The sequence below is a fragment of the Camelus dromedarius genome, chromosome 18 (genome assembly GCF_036321535.1).
Source record: "Camelus dromedarius isolate mCamDro1 chromosome 18, mCamDro1.pat, whole genome shotgun sequence".
In the NCBI taxonomy this organism is placed as follows: domain Eukaryota; kingdom Metazoa; phylum Chordata; class Mammalia; order Artiodactyla; family Camelidae; genus Camelus; species Camelus dromedarius.
Genome location: NC_087453.1, coordinates 19,936,746 through 19,958,593, shown reverse-complemented (window position 1 = coordinate 19,958,593; position 21,848 = coordinate 19,936,746). Strand labels below are relative to the sequence as shown.

The following is a 21,848-nucleotide window of genomic DNA, read 5'->3' as shown; positions in this document are numbered from 1 at the left end:
CTACAGGTGTTGCAAAAATAGAGTTCCTGCACACCCTTTGCCCAGCTTTCCCCAATGTTAACATCCCTTGTAACTTGGTACAATTATACAACTGGTAACAATATTATGTATTATACATATTATACTAGTAACTAATACTCGGTAAAATACTACTAAACAACCCTTAAACAGATTTCACCAGTTTTTCCACCAATGTCGTTTTTCTCACTCTCTTCCAATCTATGGTAGTTCCTCATTCATTGTCTTTCATGACCTTAACATTTTTTGAGTACTGGTCAGTTACCTTGTAAAATGTTCCTCAAGTTTGGTTTAATGTTTTCTCATGGTTAAGCCATAGATTTTTGTGAAAAATATCAGAGGTGACGTGTCCTTAAAGTATATCAGAGAGCATACATCAATATACCCCAGTATCAGTAACGTTAACCTTGATCCTCTGGTACGATGGTGTCTGCCAGGTTTCCACACTGTAAAGTAACTATTCAGTCCTCTTAACATGCAGACGCCCCTGAAAGAACCAAATCCTTCCCTTATTGAAAGAGGCTACATGACATTTTGCAGTTAGATCATCAGCGTTGAATTCAGCAACCTCCAGTGCCTCGAAGAAACTATAACGCTGAGACTACTGGAGATGGCGCGGTGTCGGCCCAGTAATGTGGCCCAAGATTCACTAAAAGGCAATGTGTTTAAACAAATTATTTCTTGCTAAAGAACCCAGAAATTCCTGTGGCAAACGGAACAACACAAGGCTCCGAGAAGAAGGGTTCCCCCGTTAAAGGTGAGAAAAACAAAGCAGCACAGAAATGTGAAGTGGCTTCTCCAAGGTAAAACGGGTGGGGCTGAGCTCGGAGTCCTAAGTCTGCAGACTCCCAGGCTAGCCCTGACCACTTGATTCCAAGCCTGGATGCAATGTTCCCCAGGAAGTCGCTTTGGCGACCCTAGGGACCCATGACTCCAGCCCGAACTCCGGACTTCCTCGCGTCTTCGCTGCATTTTGGCTCCGCGCGTCACTTTGCCTCAATATGGGCGCAAAGAGTCTTCAGCAAACCCCCTCCTCGCCTTCAGACTCGCTCACCACCCTACACCCAGAATTTCCACAGCCGGCCCAGACCTCGGCTGAGGGTTGAAAGACTCTTCTAACACCGCGAACCAGTATCTTTTCGGCACAACTGGAGTTCGGAATTTTCCAACGCTGAATTGCTTTGCTTTCCACTCTTCGGACAGCGCACAGCAAATTTCCCAAGAGCCCTGGGGCGCTAAGATCCGCCCGCCCGCTCGCCCCACGCCGGCTCCTGATAGGCTCCTGATAGGCTCCTAAGGCTGTCCGCTTTGACAGAGAGCTCTGCGCAGGCGCGGAAAGGCTGCGGGACTGGGCTGAGTACCCGCGACGCGGAGCTACCGGGTCGGTCCAAGATGGTGAGTGTCCGCCAAGAGCGTGTGGCTGGCGGTCGGCTGGTGGCCGAGCACGGCCACCCACCACCCTGAGCCTGGCCTTCCATCCTCCGGGGGCGGCTCCGAGTGCCGGGCTGGGCATTTGTGGGTCTGGGCAGGGCCGGGCCAGAGCTGTCTGGAGGGCGGAACCCGGCGGTCGTGGGCCTCCAGACCCGGACCGAGGGGACAGAGGCGGTGCCACCGGATCCTGCTGTCCCTTGACCGGAAGCAACCTCGGGCCTCGGCGAGGGATTGACGGAGAGGGGAGGCCAGCCCACAGGCCTCTGCATCCTAGCATCCTGGGCCTTGTGGCGCGGTAACAACAGTAGTGATAACATTTCCTGAAAGCTTAATTTGTGTCAGGCACTGCTAAGCGCTTTATGTACCCCGGCCTTCCTCCTTACCATAGCTTTGCGAGTTAGGTATGACCATTATCCCCATTTTACATGCTTGGAATCTAAAGTTCGGTGAATCTAAGTGCCCTGCCCCAGGAAATGGCGGAGGTGGATTTGAACCATAGAAGCTTGAGTGCTGCCTTTATGTTAGGGTGGCTCTTCCGACCCGCTGGGACTTGATGCATGAGTCAGAAAACGGGCGGGATCCACCCTTGTGATTCCTGCCTTGCTGGCCGAAACTGTGGGCTCTTTACGCCTTAGTACAGGTTTGTTTTCTTGTGTTTTTAATCCTCCCAACTTGATTAAAAAAAAAAAAAGAAAAACTTGAAAAGACCTTTTAAATGTTAAACCATATGAATAATTTAAGAAAATCTTAATTTAAGAATTTAAAGCCTGTAAGAAAAATTGAAAAGAAATAAGAAACAGTGCCATGACCTGGAGGTAACAACTTGTAATTAAGCATATTACTCCTAGTCTTTTTTTCCTTCAGATTTTGCTTTATATAGTTTTGTTGTATACTTTGCTTTATATAGTTAGCTAATTTATACTATAGGTGAAATAATTTCATCTTTCACATCACTTTTTAAACTGTGAAAATAATTAATTTAACAGATAATAAAAATAATCTGAAAGGATCTAATTAAAAAGTAAATCTCCAACCCAACCGTGACCCCCAGCCTCAGCCTCCTTCAGAAACATTGTTTCTTGTATATCTACATAAGCATGTATGTATTTCCCCTTTTTCTTACACAAATGGTAACTTCTTGCAACCTGTACCATGCTATTATGTATTTATACTCATAAAAGCAAAACATGTTTACATGCACATTTTAACAAATTCAGGCAGTACCAAGGTGTGTATGTACAAAGTGTATGTAGTGCCCATCTCAGTCCCCTCTGGTAACAACTATTGACAATTGGGTGTGTTTCCTTCCAGATTGATTTACTGCATAAGCATGTTTATATATAATCTGTTTATTATGTGAAATTGGAACATACATATTTATACGTAGTAAATTTATAGGCTATATATGTAGATAGTCTCATTCTGCAACTTAACACTGTTCATTAAAAACAATTTTTTTTTCCCACATCAGTATACACAAATCTACCTCATTCTTTTTAAGGACTCTATTCATATTCTATTGCAATATATACATTTCGGTAATTTACAGTTTTTCACCTCAGACAATGCTGCACTACTGTTTTTGTTTTTGTTTTTGTTTTGTTTTGCACTCATGTTAGTGTTTAGTAGTGTTATGTAGAAGTGGTACTTACGGCATGCATATTTTAACATTTTAACATTTTGGTAAAAACTGGCAAATTGCCCTTTAGAATGGTGATATAAAAATCATCCATAATTCGCATCCAGTTTTATTGCACCACACTTTTTAAATCTTTGTACGTTCTCCTTCCCTTTTGTTAACATATGCATATTTTTCAAGATGTACACGCTAGTTTTTCGGTTTTGTTTGATATTTGAAGACATATAGCTTTCTTGCTGCATCAACTTTGTAATGAGTTATTTTTAGTGACTACGTAATGGTCAATGAAATATCTGTACCATAATTTACCAGACCATTCCCCTGGTGTATATTTGGGTTGCTTTTAGTTCTTCGTTAATAGAGATAATGCTGTGATGAATATCTCTGTATGTGTAGGGTTTATTTTCTCTTCTTTTCTTTTTTAAACATATTAGATTATTTCCTTAGGGTAGGAGAAATTCTCAGGAAAAGAATTTCTAAGCAAGGAGGCCAACACTTTTATGGTTCTTACAATAGTGTGGTCATGTAGCTTTCCCAAAAGGTCTTATTGCCTTTGTACCAGTTTTGCCATAATACTGCCAGCATTTAAAAGGATACCTCATTGCTATACTTTTCTTTATTTATAAGGAACGATGAACATTTTTCTATGTGTTTATAATTTCTCCTCGGTGTATTTTCTCCCAGTATCCTTTTTGCCCACTTAACTTTTAGAGACTCGCTATTTTTCTTAATCATTCTGTGTGGTGTTTTGGAATTACACTTTTGTCTGTTACATTTGATGCAGTTTTTCTCTCCTTTTTTAAATTAAAAAATTTTTGTATATATATTTTTATTGAAGTGTTTTTCTCTCCTTGTAATTAATTTTTGTTTTATAGAAATTAAAATTTTTATACTTAGTAGTCACATTGGTCACAGTTCTTTTGTGAATCATTTGCTTCACATGGTTATCCCTCCTATGCTGAACCAGTAAATAATCCTGGAGTTTTACTGCTACTTGTTTTTTTAATCTGTCAGCTACATGCCCCTGGGAACTGGAGAACCCAGGAGACTTGTCCCTTCTCTGAGGCAGACACCCATGTTAATAGTAATAAAGACTCAGGATGCTGAGGATACCAGCTGGGCTCTCTCTAGGAGCAGGACAGGAGGTTGGAGCTATGAGCCGACCCTGGGGTCCTGCGTATCCACTCCAATATTTCTGGCACCAGTTGGCTGGCCCTACAGGGATGACAAACTTTAGAGGCAAAGGTGGCATGATTTAGATACCTGACTAGGACTGTCCTTTCCCACCTGCAGATGTCCCCTGTTGCTGCTTATAGCTTTTTAGCATCATTTGTTTTCTTTCTTGGCTCCTTTAGGGCTAAACTTGAAGTTTGTTTTAAGCAGTTTCTCCTGAAAGCAGGTGTTCTGTGCCTCCTGGAGACCCCTCTAGACCTCATGGCCTCCACTCACTCAGGTCCAAGCCCACCATACTGGTTGGGGTCAGGTTGGAGAAGCTTTTCTCTAGTCTTACAGGGAAAAAAATTTTATTAAATTTGACTGCTTACAAATTTTCAACTTCTGATTGAAAAAAAAATCATAAGATTAAATTTTAAAAGTGGGAGAAGTATAATTTATATGATGGACAGAAGTTACTATTTCTAACAAAAAAGAGTTTTTGGAAATGAATAAGAGTTGTAGAAAAATCAAAAGACTCAAAAAAGGAGAGATGCAAACAGTCAAATTCCACTTTAGCTTCAATGATAAGTTTTTTTTTTTCCTGACCAACCTCACTGATAACTCTTAAAAATTAAAGAAAAGTTGGCTTTCTATTATTTGGGTTTTTCCTATCAGATTAGCAAAGAATCAAAAACCTTGGCAATACTGGTTATCTCTGTTCCTTAAACATGCCAGACTCTTTCCCACTTCACTGCATTAGCTTTCATCCCATTGCCTGGAGTGCTTTTCTTTTTCATCATTTAGTTTTTGGCTTAAAGATTACATCCTCAGGTGTTCCTGACCACATCAGCCAAAGTAGCCATTCCCCTGCTCACCCCAGCCCTGTCCCTGTACCCTGCAGGAGTCTTGATCACTTGTTTTTGATGGTCTCTTCCACCAAAATGTGAGTGTCCTCAAGACAGAGACCTCATTGTTTGTGTAGTGGTATATTTAGCTCTTGACATGCTGTGTGTCCTTGGGCAGAACTCTTCTCCTTTCTGAGCCTTGGTTTCCTCATTGTAAAATGGAGATCATATTAAAAGTCATGGAAAGTTCAGACAAGATGTGTGTCTGAAAACATTCATCCTAATATTTAACTTGCAGCAGGTACTGAGTAGGTCAGTATATACTTGTACATCCTCCCTTTACTGGTAAGTGTGTGTTTACATTTTAAGCAGCCAGATCTCAGTGGTTTATTCTCATTAAATTTAGGATGAACTAAACCCTAGCTCTTTTTCAACCTGGGTACTATGTCTCCCCTCTGTACTTAAAAAGGCTGACTTTTGTAAAACATAGTTGCAGGAATATTTTTTATTTGTTCCTTAAGTATTTATTGAGCTTATACTGTACAAGGTACTAGGATCATAAAGTCTAGGTTCCTGCTCCCAAGCTGCCTTGGGTCTGGAGGAGGAGACAGAAGCAAGACAATTACACTCCATAAGTGCTATGAATCAGGTTGCCATGGGTGCCTAGAAGAGGGGCAGCTGTCTGAGAAGGCCTCCCATGGAGGCTCATGAGCTGAGTCCAAAGAGTTGGGAGTTAGTTACAGCAAGTAGTGAGGGAGAAAGAGAAGGCTGCTTCTTTCAGAGAGAGCAGAACATGTCAGGGCCCAGGCTCAGGCAGGTGGTGCCTGCCTCCTGCAGTCCATTCTCCACACAGCAGCCATGCTGTCCTTTGAAACATCAGATCTTGTCACCGCTCATGTCAAAAACTGCTAGTGGCTCCCCAGACAATCCCCATTAAAAACCAAAGTCATTACTGTGATCTGCCAGGCCCCTGAAATCTAACCTGATTGGGCTGCCTGTCTCGTCTGGCTGCCTGCCACTCACTGCGCTCCAGCCACACCGGCTCCTCTGCTCTTCCTGGAACATGCCACTTTCCCACCTTGGGGCTCTTGCCCTTGCTCTTCCTGCTATCTGGAACACTCTCCCTAGAAATCTGCATGGTTAGCTTCCTTGTTTCCTTCAGATCTCTACTCATCTATCACCTTAGCGAGGCCTTCTCTGACCATCTAATTTAAAATTACCGTCAGCCCCTGGATTACAGATCCCCCATTCCTACTGTGTCTAACATTTGTATCTTACTTAGGTTTTTGATTAATGTCTGACACCCCCCCCCCAAATCAGCTTCATGAGGGCAGGGGTTTTTGTTATATTTTACTCAGTAAAACATCTCTAGGCCTAAAATAATGTCTGGCACATAGAAGATACCCATATTGTTATTGAATGAATAGCAGTCTTGTGAAATTTCATCTGTTTTCATTTCAGCCCCACTTCCAACCTCCAGGGGCTATTATGGACTTTGATTCTGACATCTGTAGTTTTAGCTTTCCCCTTCCCCAGATGATTGCAGGTTGCCATCCTTTTTCTTACATATTCTTATAATGTTGAGCATATCAGAGCCCTGTAGTCCCCAAATCAGACATGTCTGATCTCTTGGATACACATGGGCCCAAAAATGTTTTGTTTTGTTTTGTTTTGTTTGATAGACTGGCTTTTTTGTTTATTTACTTATTTCTTTATTTTTACATCTTTTATTGAGTAATAGTCATTTTACAATGTTGTGTCAAATTCTAGTGTAAAGCACAATTTTTCAAGTCATACATGAACATATATATATTCATTGTCACATTTTTTTTCACTATGAGCTACCACAAGATCTTGTATATTTTCCCCTGTGCTATACAGTATAATCTTGTTTATCTATTCTGCATTTTAAAATCCCAGTCTGTCCCTTCCCACCCCCTGCCCCCTTGGCAACCACAAGTTTGTATTCTATGTCTATGAGTCTGTTTCTGTTTTGTATTTATGTTTTGTTTTGTTTTTTGTTTTTTAAGATTCCTCGTATAAGCGATCTCATATGGTATTTTTCTTTCTCTTTCTGGCTTACTTCACTTAGAATGACATTCTCCAGGAACATCCATGTTGCTGCAAATGGCATTATGTTGTCGGTTTTTGTGGCTGGATAGTATTCCATCGTATAAATATACCACATCTTCTTTATTCATTCATCTGTTGATGGACATCTAGGCAGCTTCCATGTCTTGGCTATTGTAAATAGTGCTGCTATGAACACTGGGGTGCAGGTGTCATTTTGAAGTAGGTTTCCTTTTGGATATATGCCCAGGAGTGGGATTCCTGGGTCATATGGTAAGTCTATTCCTAGTCTTTTGAGGAATCTCCATACTGTTTTCCACAGTGGCTTTCCTTGTTTCCCTCTTCCACTCTTAATGATTTAGATGTCTTCTTTTACGATTTTGTGTTTATTCTTTTTGTAATTCATGGCAGTTATCTCCTTTCCAGTTATGAGTTTCTCATTTTTGTAGCATCCTGCTTCTTTTCTATTTAAAGTAGACCTGTCAGTATTTCTTTTAGCATGGGTTTAGTGTTGTTAAACTTTTTTAGGTTTTGCTTGTCTGTGAAGTTTTGTATCTCTCCTTCTATTCTAAAGGATAGCCTTGCTGGATAGAGTATCCTAGGCTGCATCTTTTTTTCATTCAGGACTTTGAATATATCTTGCCACTCCCTTCTGGCCTGTAGTGTTTGTGTAGAGAAATCAGCTGAGAGCCTTATGGAGGTTCCCTTGTAACACACTCTTTGTTCTTCTCTTGCTGCCTTTAGGATCATTTCTTTATCCTTGACTCTGGCCATCTTGATTATGATATGTCTTGGTGTGGGTCTGTTTGGGTTCTTCCTGTTTGGGACCCTCTGAGCCTCCTGTACTTGGATATCTGATTCCTTTAGGTTTGGGAAGTTTTCAGTCATGATTTCTTTAAATACCTTTTCAATCCCCTTTGTTCTTTCTTCCCCTTCTGGAACCCCTATTACGCATAGATTGGCATGCTTTATATTATCCCACAGGTCCCTTATATTGTTTTCATTTTTTTAAATTTGTTTTTCTCTCAGCTGTTCTGATTGGGTGCTTTCTCTTGTCCTGTCTTCTAGGTCACCTATTTATTCCTCTGCATTATCTAGCCTGCTTTGTACAGCCTTTAGGTCAGATCTCATCTCAGCAAATGAGTTTACCAGTTCTACTTGGTTCTTCTTTATAGCTTCTATTTCATTTTTGACATATTTTATATCTCTAAACACTATTTTTTTTAGTTCCTTCAGTACTTTGATCACTCCTTTTTTGAAATCTTGATCCAGTAGGCCATCAATGTCTAGTTCCTTGATTGTGCTTTCAGGGGATTTCTCTTGCTCTTTTAATTGGGAGTGGTTCCTCTGCTTCTTCATATTGCTCATATCTCTCTGGCACTGTGGCTTAAAGAGTATCAGTTATCTAGTTCTCCTGGAGACAGTGTGCTCTTAATGATTTTATTAAGAGGTCTTTGTATCTTTGCCCTGTTTCGTGAACTCAGCTTGCTGTTTCCAGAGGCCCTCTGTTGGCGCCCTCATCTGTGCTGCTCCCAGTGGCTGTCGGCTAGCAGATCGTGCCCCCTGCTAACACTGGGTCAGGAGCTGAGCTTTTACCTGATGGGCGGGCGGGTCACTCCCCCTCCCGATGCTGCAGTCCGATGCTGCGCTGGGGGGAGGCAGGTGGGCAGATCGCGCCCCCTCCCAGCACCATGGTCAGGTACTGCGTTCCTGCCAGGAAGATGGTGGCTGCCCGCCCTCTCCTGGTGCCGGTCGCTCCGCTGCTCTGTGCAGCTGCCCTCTCCGCCTCCAGTCAGCGCTCCAAAGGCAGGCTCAGGGAAGACCACGGAACGGCCCTGCCCCTGCTCCATGCCAAATCTCAGCTCCTTGTTTGTCTTGGCGGCACAAGTTCTCTGAGGTACTGGGGCAGAAAGATCCTATCTGCCTCGGGCTGTAAACAAGTCTCAGTCCTGCCCAGGAGGTTGTGGAGCCCCCGGGTGTGGATTCAGGTCCCAGCCCCGCCCCCACCCGGGCACTGCGCACAGGAGGAAATGGCGACTGTGGCTGCGCCCCGCCTCTCTTCTCGCAGATACGCCAGTAATGGCGCGCAGGTCTGAGGAGATACAGGCTACGGCACCCCACCCCCCAGGGCACACCAGCCGTATTGCTTTGCTTTTTTTCACAACTTATGGGGGACCGAGGTTGTTCTGCTCTGTATCCCCTCCCAGCCACTGCACGCAGACCCCTGCGCTGCCTCAGCACAGCTGCCCCAGTCCTCTGCCCGGCTCGAGCAGCCTGTCCCGGGCGGCCTGTCCCGGGTGGCCTGTCCCGGCCTGGGTGTCACAGGGACCCTTTGTGTCTGTTTAACTCAGTTCTGTCGGTCAAGAGGTGCTCAGGGCAGATCTGAGCCTCGGAGGCTCCCCCTCTGTCCTGCTGGCCTCTCCGTTGAAGAGGGGAGAACCAGCTAACAAGCGCCAGTCCTTCTTTGCCGCTCCCTCCCTGTGGGGTGGGTCCTGTACTGTTTTGCTTTTTCTTCTTTCTTTTTTCCTTTTCTCCTACCAGATTTTTGGCATCTTTGTCTTTCAAAGAGGGTGATGTTCTGTTGGAGTTCTGCAGGTGCTCTGTTTGGCTGAGTAGGTCCGTAGATGTGAGTTTTGGTGTATTTCTGGGAGAGGGTGAGCTACGAGCGTCCTTCTACTCTGCCATCTTGTTTCTCTCCCAAAAATGTTTTTAAATAGAAACAATAAATAGAATAGAATAAAAAGAGGCTGGTTTTAAAAAAGAAAATAAAACTTTGTCTAAGTTCTCTGGTCTCAGTGTGACTTTTTGTTTTGTTTTGTTTTATGAAGGGGAGGTAATTAGGTTTATTTATATGTATTGGGAGGAGGTACTGGGGATTGAACCTAGGACCTCGTTCATGCTAAGCATGCACTCTACCACTTGAGCTATACCCTCCCCCACATGACTTTTTTTTTATTTTTCATAATCCTTCTAGCCCTCTTGTTGTTTTCATGTGGTTGCAGTCACCAACTGCTTTCTTTTTGTGGTAGTATAATATTCTGATCACCATTGTTAATGTGTGTTTTATATTCCTGTGGATGGACATTCCATAATTTACTTGGTCTTCTCCCTAATTATTGGGCAATTTTAGCTCTTCCTGCTTTTGGTTTTTGGAGATGTCACTGCAGCAAACATCTTGCTGTGTTCTTCTTCTAGTTCCTTTGTATCATTTCCTTAGGATAAACTTCCAGGAGGGTTACCAGGTCAGATTGAGTACTGTGTAGTATTGACCACTATAGTACTTTATCCCTCCTCACTTGTACAATGCATAGTTAGGAGCTCAGTGAAAGTCTTTTGAATGAATTACGTTTTGATACATGCATAACCCGCTGTATTGTACTCTCATGTCCACATGGCTATCCCTGTCCTTTTACCAGGGCTCCAGATTTTAGAGGCATCAGGCTGTTTGTAGGAGGAAATTGTGTGCCCTTTCCTCCAGCATTTGAGAGTATTCATACATCATTGGGGAGTGGGTGGCAGTGACTGGCTGTCAGCCTTGTGCCTACTAGAAAAACAATGATTCTTTGTGCTGTCTGCATCCACCATTTAGAAGCTCCTCCCCCTGGGCCAACTCATTAGCCCCTGCTAGTGGAGAACTACTCTCTTTGGGTGAACAGAGTCTCTATTTCCAACATATTCTGACTCTCAGCCTTTGAGGAGCTTCTGACTGGATTCTGGATGGGTCTGGAAGGGACCTCCTGAGAACAAGTGCACTTCAAGGCCAGCTTCCATCCTTAGTAAGAGTTGGGCCTAGTTTAGTTAAGCGGCTGTTTATAGAGCCCCTGATCTGTAGACTATTGTAGAGACTAAGTAAACCAGTACCTAATACACCCCCAGGAAGTTACAGTCAGGAGTTCAGGGACGCAGAAGTAGACAAAGACCACTGAATTGGGGATCAGTAAAGGCTTCATGGAGGAGGCGATACCTTAGATGATCAAAAAGAATTTGCTGAACCACTATATATAAAAATAGATTAAAAAACAAATTTCTTCTGTATAGCACAAGGAACTATATTCAATATCTTTTAATAACTTTTAACAAAAAAGTATGAAAATGAATTTATGTGTATATATGCATGACTGGGACATTATGCTGTACACCAGAAATTGACACATTGTAACTGACTATATACTTCAGTTAAAAAAAAAGAATTTGTTGGATTTCAGCAGAGAAGAGGACTTGTTCTGGTAAAAAATGTGGAAACAGGGAAGTTTGAACATACAGGTGGAGGGTGGAGGGAAAGGATGGGAGTAATTATAGAGAAAGCCTTGCAAGGCAGGGTGAGGACCCAAGGTCTGCTTGTCCACTCTGCTTACAAATTCCGTGTGCCAGAGTACCCCATCCTGACTAGCTCTTGGAGAATCGGGATTAATGAGTCCCTTCCCCAAGATTTCCTATAGTTATGTGCCATGTGTCACACTATCTCAGATGCCAGCTTATTAAGTCACCAAGTCTATCCTCATGGGATCATTTTGCTTCCTTTGGAATGTTTTCAGTTGTGTTGTTTGAGCCACAAATGACAATATGTCTCTTTCCGGTTAGACACCCTTGTTTGGGTTTTTTTTAATCATCAGAGTCCTGTCCCCCAGCTATACCAAGTATATGAGTCATGGATGTGTTTCTACTCCTGGTATGGCATTTAAATTCTGCTCCCAAATAGTTGAGGGAGAAGGAATAATAGTACCTGTGGGCAAAGGGCCAGGAGCAGCCCCGCCCCATACTGGGGGTGTGAGCAGATGGTTTAGATGCTGGTGGTGGTCTCAGGACCACTCCAAATAGCCTGGGGAGCTTTCAGGAGGTGCCACGTGCCTGGGTGTTACTTGTTTATGGTTGGAAGACAAATGTGTGATTCATCTGCCAGGGGTATGAGGGAGTAAAGCCAGCCTTCCTAACCCCTCCTAACCTTGGTCTCGTTCTCTCTGGCAGGCAGAGGTGGAGGAGACACTGAAGCGACTTCAGAGCCAGAAGGGCGTGCAGGGAATCATTGTGGTGAACACAGAAGGTACAGCCTCCTTCCAGCCATGTGCATGAAAATTAGTACAGATACTAATTTTCTCAAACTGCAGTAGACATAGCGATGGAGGGACTAACCTTTATCATACACTTACTCTGTGCCAGGCCACAGGCTGGGATTTTACAAACATATTATTTCACTTATTCCTTAAAGCAGCTCTGTTGCCTCCATTTTGTAGTGGAGAAAACTGAGTCTAGAAATTTAATTACAGAGCCAAGATTTCATTCCAGGTCTGCCTCAGTGCACTTGTGCTCTTTCTCCCACACTGTGCTGTGAAGGACCAGAGAGTGTCTGCTAGACTATGGCCCAGCTGGACTCCCACAATTCTCTAGCCCAGTGCATTCAGTCAGCTCTGGTTTGCTCCTTGGTAGGCTCTGTGTGTATGTGTCATTCTAGGCCTTGTTTTGGAAAGGCAGAATTCTCAACAGTGCCTACGTAAATAGAGCGGAATGAAAGTCACCAATGGTGACAAATCAGAGGTGGCATGTCCTCAGTTAAAATGTTGTTTTCCAAGTCGTCACACCCTGGCCAGCCCAGAGCGAGGCAGAGGTGCTCCCCAGCTTTGTCAGACTCTAATTAAACCGTGGGGTCATTGCATTCAAAGGAGGCAGCAGGTTGGGGATCCCAGAGGACACCGTGGGAAGCAACTCAGGTCGCCACTGAGCAGCTAGGTGGCCTGGGGCTTCCCCTTCCCCTCTTCAGACCTTAGCTACTTCAGATGGAGTGGTTGGTCCAGGTAATCTCTTTGGGTCCTTCTTGCTCCCAGACCCCAAAGACTGTATGTCACCCACAGAGACTCTCTTCTGGAGCTGGACATCCCCCCCCAAATGGGGAGGGAACAGCCTCAGAGGTTGGGCTGTCCAGCTGGGAACCCTAGGCTTCCACCAGTATTCACAAACCATAAGCCTTCATCCTCGCTTAAAACTGCCTGAAAAGTTGAGCTTTTCCACTGGGGAAATACAATCCCAGCTGCTTTTGGGTACTAATGAGCACTTCTTTTTTGTATACTAATATGGTAGTATTGCAGAGTGGCTGGAACCAGAATGCCTGTGTTTGTATTCTGACTCTACTTACTTATCAACTGTCTGATCTTGGTCAAGTCACTTAACCTCTTTGTTCCAGTTTCCTCATCTGTAGAATGTGGACAGTCATACTTTTCCTCTAAGGCAGCTTTTAGAACAGTGCCTAATGAATAGTAAATGCCATATGAATGTTAAAATTATTGCGTGTGTGTGTTTATTTTTATTGTGTCCCATTCACAGAGCTCCTGCTTCAGTCTTTCATTTACATTTCACGCAGTGACCCTGCAAAGCAGGGATGTCTGCCTGTTTTTCAGGTGAGAAAATGGAAGCTGAGAGAAGTGAGGTGATCTGCCCCAGATCACCCAGCCATACCTGGAGGTAGTCAGAACTCACTGTTCTATGGGAACTTTAAGCCCTTTGGAAGCTTCCATTAAAAAGATGATCAGTTAAAACGATTGTATTAGGGATTTCTGTTACCGCTCTAGGGCTTTCCTATCCCCATGATTCGGCTCAGTTGCCTCTGCAGGATGTCTTCCCTGAGCATCCCTGCCCAGGGTGATTACTTCCCGCCTCTGAAACCATGACACACTCTTGTCCCAGTCACTTACCAACCACGTGCCACTGCCTCTTGACACCTCTGCCTTGGCCAGATTTAAATGATGCTTCATAATAAAAGTATGAGTTTAAGGAAACTTACGAAGAACTTAAGGAACATTCTGTTCTATTTGTCCTTCTCCAGACCCCCTGCCATCTTCTGCTGCCGCCCACACAGGGCAAAATAAAAGATTCAAATGTGTAAACTCCTTGAGAGCAGGGATTTGTCTCTTGTGTTCACTACTGCATCCCCAGACCCTAGAACAATGCTGGCAGAAAGTTGGTACTTAATGAATATCTGTTAGATTTTGTTAATATTTTTAAATTGTTGATTAATAGAGGTGGGTTTGGTGGGAGGACCTGGCTATACAACCTGGCAGATCCGAGCCCTGGGTTAGAAATCATGCCTTGGAGGTGACCAGCCACTTCTGCGGGCTTTACGGTCCCTATTTGCACTGGCAGAGGCTTGGAGCAGGCCACCTAATCATTAGGCTGTCTGTGAGGTGTTCCCCAGCCCAGACATCCTGTGAATCTGGAATTGATCTCTCATCCTTGTTTGAAATAATTTCCAGTTTTAGTCCATCCCCTCCACCCCCATCCTGCCATCTCTGTGTTTTCTTTTGTTTTTAAAGTGAGCCAACAAGAGGTTTGTTTCTTGTCGCCTTTACACACCCTATCTTGATAGAAATGTGATCAAACTCATGACAGTATTTGTCTGAACTGCTGAAAGTAGATCTGTGTCTCCTCATTTATCAACAGCCATAAATGCTTAATGCAGTCTCTCTAAAGACACTAATGAGTAAATCAGGCCTGGTTCTGGACCTTAGGGAGCTTATAATCTGTGGAGGGAAACATAATGATCACTTCCATAAAGGTGTAATATCAAACTTGAGAAACAGCTCTGAAAGAAAATTGCATGGTACTGGGACTGTATTGGGGCACGGAGCACATCTGGGGGTGGATGGAGACCTGAGGGACAGTGGGAGTCATGAGAGAATAAGGGAAGGAAAGTTCCAGGCAGAGGGACCTGAGAGAAGGTAGCCTTGTGGGATATAGAAAGAAAAGGTCAAGAGGTTTGATCACCCAAACTTAGCCAGGCCTTGAGACTGGCCCCTCAAATTATGTGGGCAATGGGATTTATTGTGTGGGTGTTAATAAATCAAAATTTATTACATGCATACTCTTGCTAAACATTCTCAAATGAATTAAGACATACTTAGTCTTCACAGCAGCACTTTGAAGCACAGACATTATTTTACAGATGAGGAAGTGAAGGCTTAGAGAGGTTAAATCCCTTGTCTGAGGCCATATAGCCATGAAGGGACAGAGCCAGGGTATAAGCTCAGGTCATCAGATTTCAGAGTTCCCACTCAGTCATCTCCCCGGCTGCTCATACTGCCATCCTCAGGAAGGCCAACTATTGAATGAGGCCTCTTGGGGCCCTGGTGAGCACATTGTTGCCATCCGGGACCCAAGAGCAGCCCTGGTGACCTGGTCATCTTGTCCCTTAAAGGCAGGTGATCACTACAACCTGTTCTCATAACTTCACTTGGCGCAGAACAGCCTTTCTGACTCAGGTGCTTCTCTTGCTACCATGCCCTCTTCTGCCCATTCTTGTGCTCCTGTGCCCTCAGAAGACAATGTCGGATCAGTTTCTGGCCACCCATGGGTGGGCCTGAGGGTGACTGACTGGCTGATCCCTTGGCTGGTCAGTTGTGGGCCAGGTTAGTAGGGTCCTGGACCCCAATCCAGCCACTTCTGTGTGGGTAGCCCCTTGGGCCACAATTGTCACAAGTGCCTGTCAGCTGTGGGCACTCAGGGCCTCATCGATGGAGCCTTCTGCTGACATGTTACGGTGATTCATAGGCACCTGATGATCCAGTCGTGGCCTGCGGTGGCTCAAGCAGAGCCCCATTCCTCACCTCCATGACAACAGGCCCTGTCCGGTGAGGGAGGTCCATTTAATAGTTCGTCACAAGGAAGCAGTTCTCAAAATTGAGAAGCCTTGATGCAGGATGTTCACTGCACGGTAATTAAGTTAAAATATCCAGCCAAAGTATTCCACCATGGGGGAACAATTAACTCTGCGGAATGGCCACTTGTGGGCTCATTGAGAGCAGTAGCAACGCTGTTTGCAAGGGTGTGTGCAGACAGAGAAACAGGCTTTAAATTGGGGAGCGCGGTCACATGTATAGACAGTGTGTTCATAACTGGGCTCCAAGCCTCCCTAGGTGGGAACTGGAGCAAAACACTAATGGCTGTTCTGTCCTGACACAGGCTGCCCTTTTTCCTTCTGTCTACTTTTCAGTATTTACAGATTTGTAAGCACTGTCTTCCTTGTTCAGGTTCTAAATGTTACGAATGACAGTCTCTCCTTATATTGCTGGAAATTCAGTGCAGCCCTGTGAAAGGAGCCCGGCAGTGGAGCCAGCAGGCCCACATTTGAATCCTGGCCCCGCTGCTTATCTTTATCTGCTATGTGACTGTAGGCAGGTCCCCTCACTGTGCAGTTTCTGCTACCTCATTGGCAAGTAAAGATGGTGACACCACCCTTAGAGTAGTTCTGGGGCTGGTACCAACAAGCATGGAGTCCTCATCACTTGTCTGTCAGGCCTTCAGTAGATAGTGGCATTGACCGTTAACTGCTGCTAGGCTCTAGAATTGTAAGTGTGGGGCTGGGAGCTGGGCAGAAAGGGGCTCTGACGTTCTGCTCAGTCTCTGTGCGCTCTGTCCTCAGGCATTCCCATCAAGAGCACCATGGACAACCCCACCACCACACAGTACGCCAACCTCATGCACAACTTCATCTTGAAGGCCCGGAGCACAGTGCGGGAAATTGACCCCCAGAATGACCTTACCTTCCTTCGAATTCGCTCCAAGAAAAATGAAATTATGGTTGCTCCAGGTAAGGGGTCTTCCACATCCCCACTGAGGAGCAGACCCTCACAGCGCATGCTCTGAAGCTTATCAGGAAGGCTTAGCACCTGGGTATCTCTGCCGGGTCCACAGAAAGGCCTGAAAAGTAGAAGGTACAGGTTGGATTGCTACGCGCTGCCTGGGCTGTCTCCGGCTGGCATACCCAACAATGTTCGTTCACAGTGACTCTAGGCCAGGTTCTGTCCTGGGTTCTAGGCCATGGAGGGGAATTACAGTCTCATGGGGGAGAGACATAATATAAGCATATCACAGTGGAACCCTCACCTTGATGCGGGGAGACTCAAGGAGCACTGGGGAACATAGAGGAGGGTGTGGCTGGCCTGCTGTGGCAGCCAGCAAAGACTTCCCAGGCGAGGAAACATTTGAGCTGTCCTGAGGGCACAGCTAAAGCGCGTAAGCAAGGTGGGTTGGGGGTTGGGGGCGGGAAAGCTATGCTTGAAGTAAAAAGAATTCAGAGATTCAAAACCAAATTGTAAGGTGAAAAACACTGTGCACCCATTTTATCCTAGAAAAAATACTAGTTTGCCCACTTGAGACATACAGTCCTGCCTCTGAGCCCCATGTGTCCAGCTCTTCCCCCAGCCCTGGAACAGATTGCTGCTTCTGTTTCACAGGAAGTGCTTGGCTTACACTTCCGGGCTGTGTGATGCAGACAATACTTGTCTTTAGATCTGAGGCTCGTTCTCAGGATGATGAGATCCTTATTTTGGGAGGAGCCCACAAGGACTGGGACCACAAGATGGGACAGCAGGACTACCTGCCCTGCCCTGCCTCACCTCACCCACATTCACAGCCTGGCGCGGTAGACAGATCCTCCAGGACTATTTTTGCTCTCTCCTCCTCTCTCCTTTGTGGCTGAGCCACATGGTTGAGTGTGCGTGAGTTAAGTGTGCACATGGTGATGGGGGTGGCTGCACTGCCACCTTGTCTGGGGCATCAGAAATGTATAGGATGGAATGGGAGGTGATTTGTTTGGTCCAATTCAGAATGGGCCTCAAATGCCAAACTCAGCTGCATGGACTTGACCCTCTGAGCAGAGGTTTTTAAGGCTGGAGGTGATAGGATTGTGATTGGGGTCCTGGATGAAGGAGGGCAGTGGGGAGGCTGGGACACTGAATGCCCCCAGACTTGGCAACACAGATGGCGAGGAGGCTGGCTCAGAATTGTGAGCTAACTTAATGGGGGTCAGCCTCTCCCAGCAGCAGAGCATTTCTGTTCCCAGGCCTGTTCGGGCCCAGGTGAGCTGCTCGGAAGGATATGAAGGAGAGAACCATAGAGCCAGTCACAGGGGCCCACAGTCTCCTTGGGACCCTTCCTAGAGGGGTGGGGACAAACAGGTCAGTCACAAAGGAGGACACAGGGTAACTTCAGGATTATTCTGAAAACATATGTACACTGTTTTATCAATTTTAATCACTGTTGATGCATCTCATGCCAACCAGTGATGACGTCTGTGACTCTGTCAGGGAGAACAGACTGCAGCAGACACAGCGTCTGCTCTCCCGGCTTCACCTTTTACGAGTTTGACCTCGAGCACGTCACAGAACTCCTCCGGGCCTCTCTTCCCTCACATGTAAGGGGTCTAGGAGGGGACTGAGCTGCTCTGGTACTCTGAGATGCCCCATCTGGTTGAGCTTGTTGGCACAAGGTGGGCCAGAAAGGCTTGGAATCAGATTTGAACTCAGATCCCTCCCAGGACTTCATGCTGTGTGATTACGGACAAACCCTTCAGTACCCTGACGTTAAGCTACTGACCCTCCGAATCAGAGCAGACCTGTGCCCACCTGGGAGCTCACAGCAGCACAAGGACAAACTATGCAGCTTCCGTATCACACAGACTCTCCATGGACAGCATCTCTTGGCTTAAAGCTTCCAAGAGTGTGCTCTGGAACGGCTGAGTTAACACAGTGCAATCAAGCTTTAACACACTGCTTCCCGCAGAGCACTAGGAGTGCTGTTAGTGATTATAGAGCTTGATTATTTTGAAGAAAAGACATTGGTATTGCTAATTATATCTTTTTATCACTTCTACTTGTTACTTATTTCTATGTTTATTACAGTAAGTGATTTTTTACTTATGCAGATTGCTTAGCCATGAAACTTAGTCATGTAATATCTGCTTCTTCCCAGATGCCCATCATGGGAAGAAGCAGGCTTTAGGCTTGAATCAGAACAGACACAAAGTAGACATGGCCAGGGTCCTGCCACTTCTCTCCTAGTCAGCAGAGGGCAGACCAGAGGCATCGAGCATCAAACCCAGCTACCCCACCTGGCAAATCTGCCTTGGCTTGGGCAAGTCATTTACCTCTGGGAGCCTTAGCGTTCTCATTAGTAAAATGAGAGAGCACTACCTTATAGAGTGATTCGAGGATTCATTGAGGTGCTGATTAATGAGAAATGATTGGCCCCGGGCCTGCTTGTGGAAGCCTTGGCAAATGTTTGCAGTTTGATTATTCAGTGGGCAAGGTGGAAACACTCTGCTTCTCCAGTTTTGTCTCCTATAAATGAGGGGCAGTCAGGCTCACCCCTGAGGACTTGGACTTGCTATGATTTCATGATAGATGTTCCTTCTGACTGGGCTGGATTCCCAGAAGTGGAATTCAGGTAGCTTTGGCCCCCTTTGACCTGGTGCCTTTGAAATTTTCTAGTCCAGAAGGCTCTGGAAGGCCAGCAGCTGAACTTGCAACAGAACTAACATTAACCCAAGACCAGTGGGGTTGAGGTTAGGATTCCGTCTTTGACACTAACTAGCTGGGTAACCTTAAACTAGTAGTTCTTCCAGAACCTGCTGCATCAGCATCACCTGGGAGCTTGTTAAAAATGCAAACTCTAGGGCTCCGCCGCAGACCCACGGAATCCGAAGCCCTGAGGTGGGACCAGCAGTATTGTTTTAAACATCCCTCACAGGGAGGGTATAGCTCAGTGGTAGAGCATGTGCTTTGCATGCACAAGGTCCTGGGTTCAATCCGCAGGTCCTCCATTAAAAGTAAATAAATAGACCTCATTACCCCCCCCCCAAATAAACAGCCCTCCAAGTGACTCGGATGCCCTCTAGTTTGAGAACCATTAACGTAGGCACTTCATTTAAACTCTGAACCTGAGTTTCCCCACCCAAAAAACAATAATCCTACCTCCTTGTCGGTACTGGGAAGATTAGAAAAGAGGGTGCCCTGCATAGCGCCATTGCCAGGTAGCGTGAGGGCCCCGCTTCCCAGCAGCCACACATGCAGAAGCCCCATAGCAAACCTGCAAGTTCATCTTCTGTTTCCCCAGCAACTGGAAGCAGCTTGAGCACTGATACTTTTTATCCCTCTACCCAGCACCCCCCCATTTTATGGTTGGTGATTTAATGACGTATTTGCTTTCTAGTGTGTTTTTCTCCCATTTCACATTTAGAGATCTGTTTTTTCATTTTTCTCTTTTGCAGATAAAGACTATTTCCTGATTGTGATTCAGAATCCAACCGAATAAGCCGCTCTCTTGGTTCCTTGTGTCATTCCGTAATTTAATGCCCCTCAAGAATGATAGCGTTAATCATGTCAACTGACTGGCACGTGGAAGTCACCTTAGAGCCCTCTCAGACCAATCCAGTGGCCAAGGGTGGGCTGCAGCTCCACCCACCCCACCAAAGTGTCCCCTGCCGGCCAGTGGCCCCTGAGTTTCCGGGAGGGCCCTCTTTCCTCGCATCCAGGTCTTGGAATAAGAGCTTGTGAAAAGCCCACCCCCTGTTTCCTTCTGACTTTGAGTTCATTTTGTTGCCCTTGGAAAAGGCTGTTTTTCTTTAACTAAAAATAACCCAAACGCTTACCCTGCTGTGTGTCTTTAAACGCTGGGTTGAAAAGGCCTCGCTTCCTGTGCAATCACGAGGTCTGAAGGCTCAGCCTGCGCCGCCTCCAGCCCGTGGTGGCTCGTGCTCCTTGCTGCACCTGTGGCCACGCTTCCTGAGCTGAACCCTGTTTATAACTGGTGTCCTGGTTTCTGAGCCTCTTGTCCCTAGCCACCCCTTTTACCGTCTCCTGCTCCCACCAATGTTTTGAAAGATTTTTTTCCTACTCTACTGCACTGGGAAAAGGAAAGGAGTGATGTTTGTTGGGCACCAGGTGTGGCTCATCTCGCCCTCGTAGGACCCTGAAGACGATGTTGAAGCCTCCTTACGGGTGAGGAGGTTGGGTTCTTGAGAATGACTTGCCTGAGGTCTCACAGTCGGAAGCGCAGGTCTGACTCCAAAAGCTGCTTTTTCCACACTGCCCTCCCCAGAAATCCCAGCCGGTCTGGTTCAGCTGAGTAGGCTTTTCCTGGGTAAGCGTCCTCCTTCCCTTAGACTTGTGTGATGGGGCAGGGGGGCTTCGGGCTGCTTGTCATCCAGCAGCTCTCTGGGATTTTTCTCCCAAAAAAACCACATATATTTTTTTATTTGGTTGTCCTTATGTCTTTTGTTTCTTGTTACAAAGGGAAAAGATTTTAAACTATTGTGCAAACCTGGAAATCCTCCTTCATTGTCCTCCCCACTCCCTCAGCAGTCACCTCTGTTTACAGTGTGAGTTCTTCCACCCAACAAAAATACTTTTCTAAATTTTCCGGCAAAGTTTCCTTAACAATATCGGGGGAGTAAAACATGTGATGTACCCTTAGTCTAGAGGTGTAGTTGGTAAGGGCTCGGCAAAATTTCTTCAAAGTCTGTTTCAGTGAAAGATCATAGGAGTTTTATCTGTGTTTGTCTTAATATAGGAAAAAATCCTTTCAAAATAATTTCCCCCAAATCTTCAAGTAAAGCTGATTTCTGGGAAATCACTGCATGTCTGCCCTGTCCCTGTGGACCAGGAAGCACTTCCTGAGGAGGGGGTGACTGCAGGCCTGGAGCCAAATGACCCTGGGTCAGAAATTACCTGTGAGATTCAGGGTCTAAAATGGGGTTTGGCCACCATTATCTTCTGTTTGTTCTCAGAGGATGTTGGAAGCTGGGATCCAAGTCTAAGTTTCCTCTGTCCTTCTGTCTTGTGTTTCTCCAGGAAGAATGAGGGAAGGTCTGATTAACATAAACTACATGGGGGAGGGGAAGGGGGAGGAGGACTGGCTCCAGAGCC

General features: G+C 45.6%; 1 protein-coding gene and 1 non-coding gene across 2 annotated transcripts; both read left to right on the top strand.

Annotated features, from left to right (window-relative positions):
* Nucleotides 1-1,260: 1,260 nt before the first annotated feature.
* Nucleotides 1,261-20,571, top strand: DYNLRB1 (dynein light chain roadblock-type 1). Its single transcript, XM_010975146.3, has 4 exons — nucleotides 1,261-1,413; nucleotides 12,124-12,199; nucleotides 16,565-16,732; nucleotides 20,192-20,571. Exons 1-4 carry the CDS (start codon nucleotides 1,411-1,413, stop codon nucleotides 20,233-20,235), a joined length of 291 nt encoding a protein of 96 aa, XP_010973448.1. The 5' UTR covers nucleotides 1,261-1,410; the 3' UTR covers nucleotides 20,236-20,571.
* TRNAA-UGC (transfer RNA alanine (anticodon UGC)) lies at nucleotides 19,672-19,744 on the top strand. Its single transcript has one exon. It is a non-coding gene; the product is annotated as a tRNA-Ala (tRNA).
* Nucleotides 20,572-21,848: the final 1,277 nt, after the last annotated feature.

Excerpts from the sequence above, each read along its gene's own strand:
- DYNLRB1 (XM_010975146.3), top strand. Across the intron at positions 12,200-16,564 it reads CATTGTGGTGAACACAGAAG|GCATTCCCATCAAGAGCACC; the intron begins GTACAGCCTCCT and ends CTCTGTCCTCAG. Across the intron at positions 16,733-20,191 it reads TGAAATTATGGTTGCTCCAG|ATAAAGACTATTTCCTGATT; the intron begins GTAAGGGGTCTT and ends TCTCTTTTGCAG.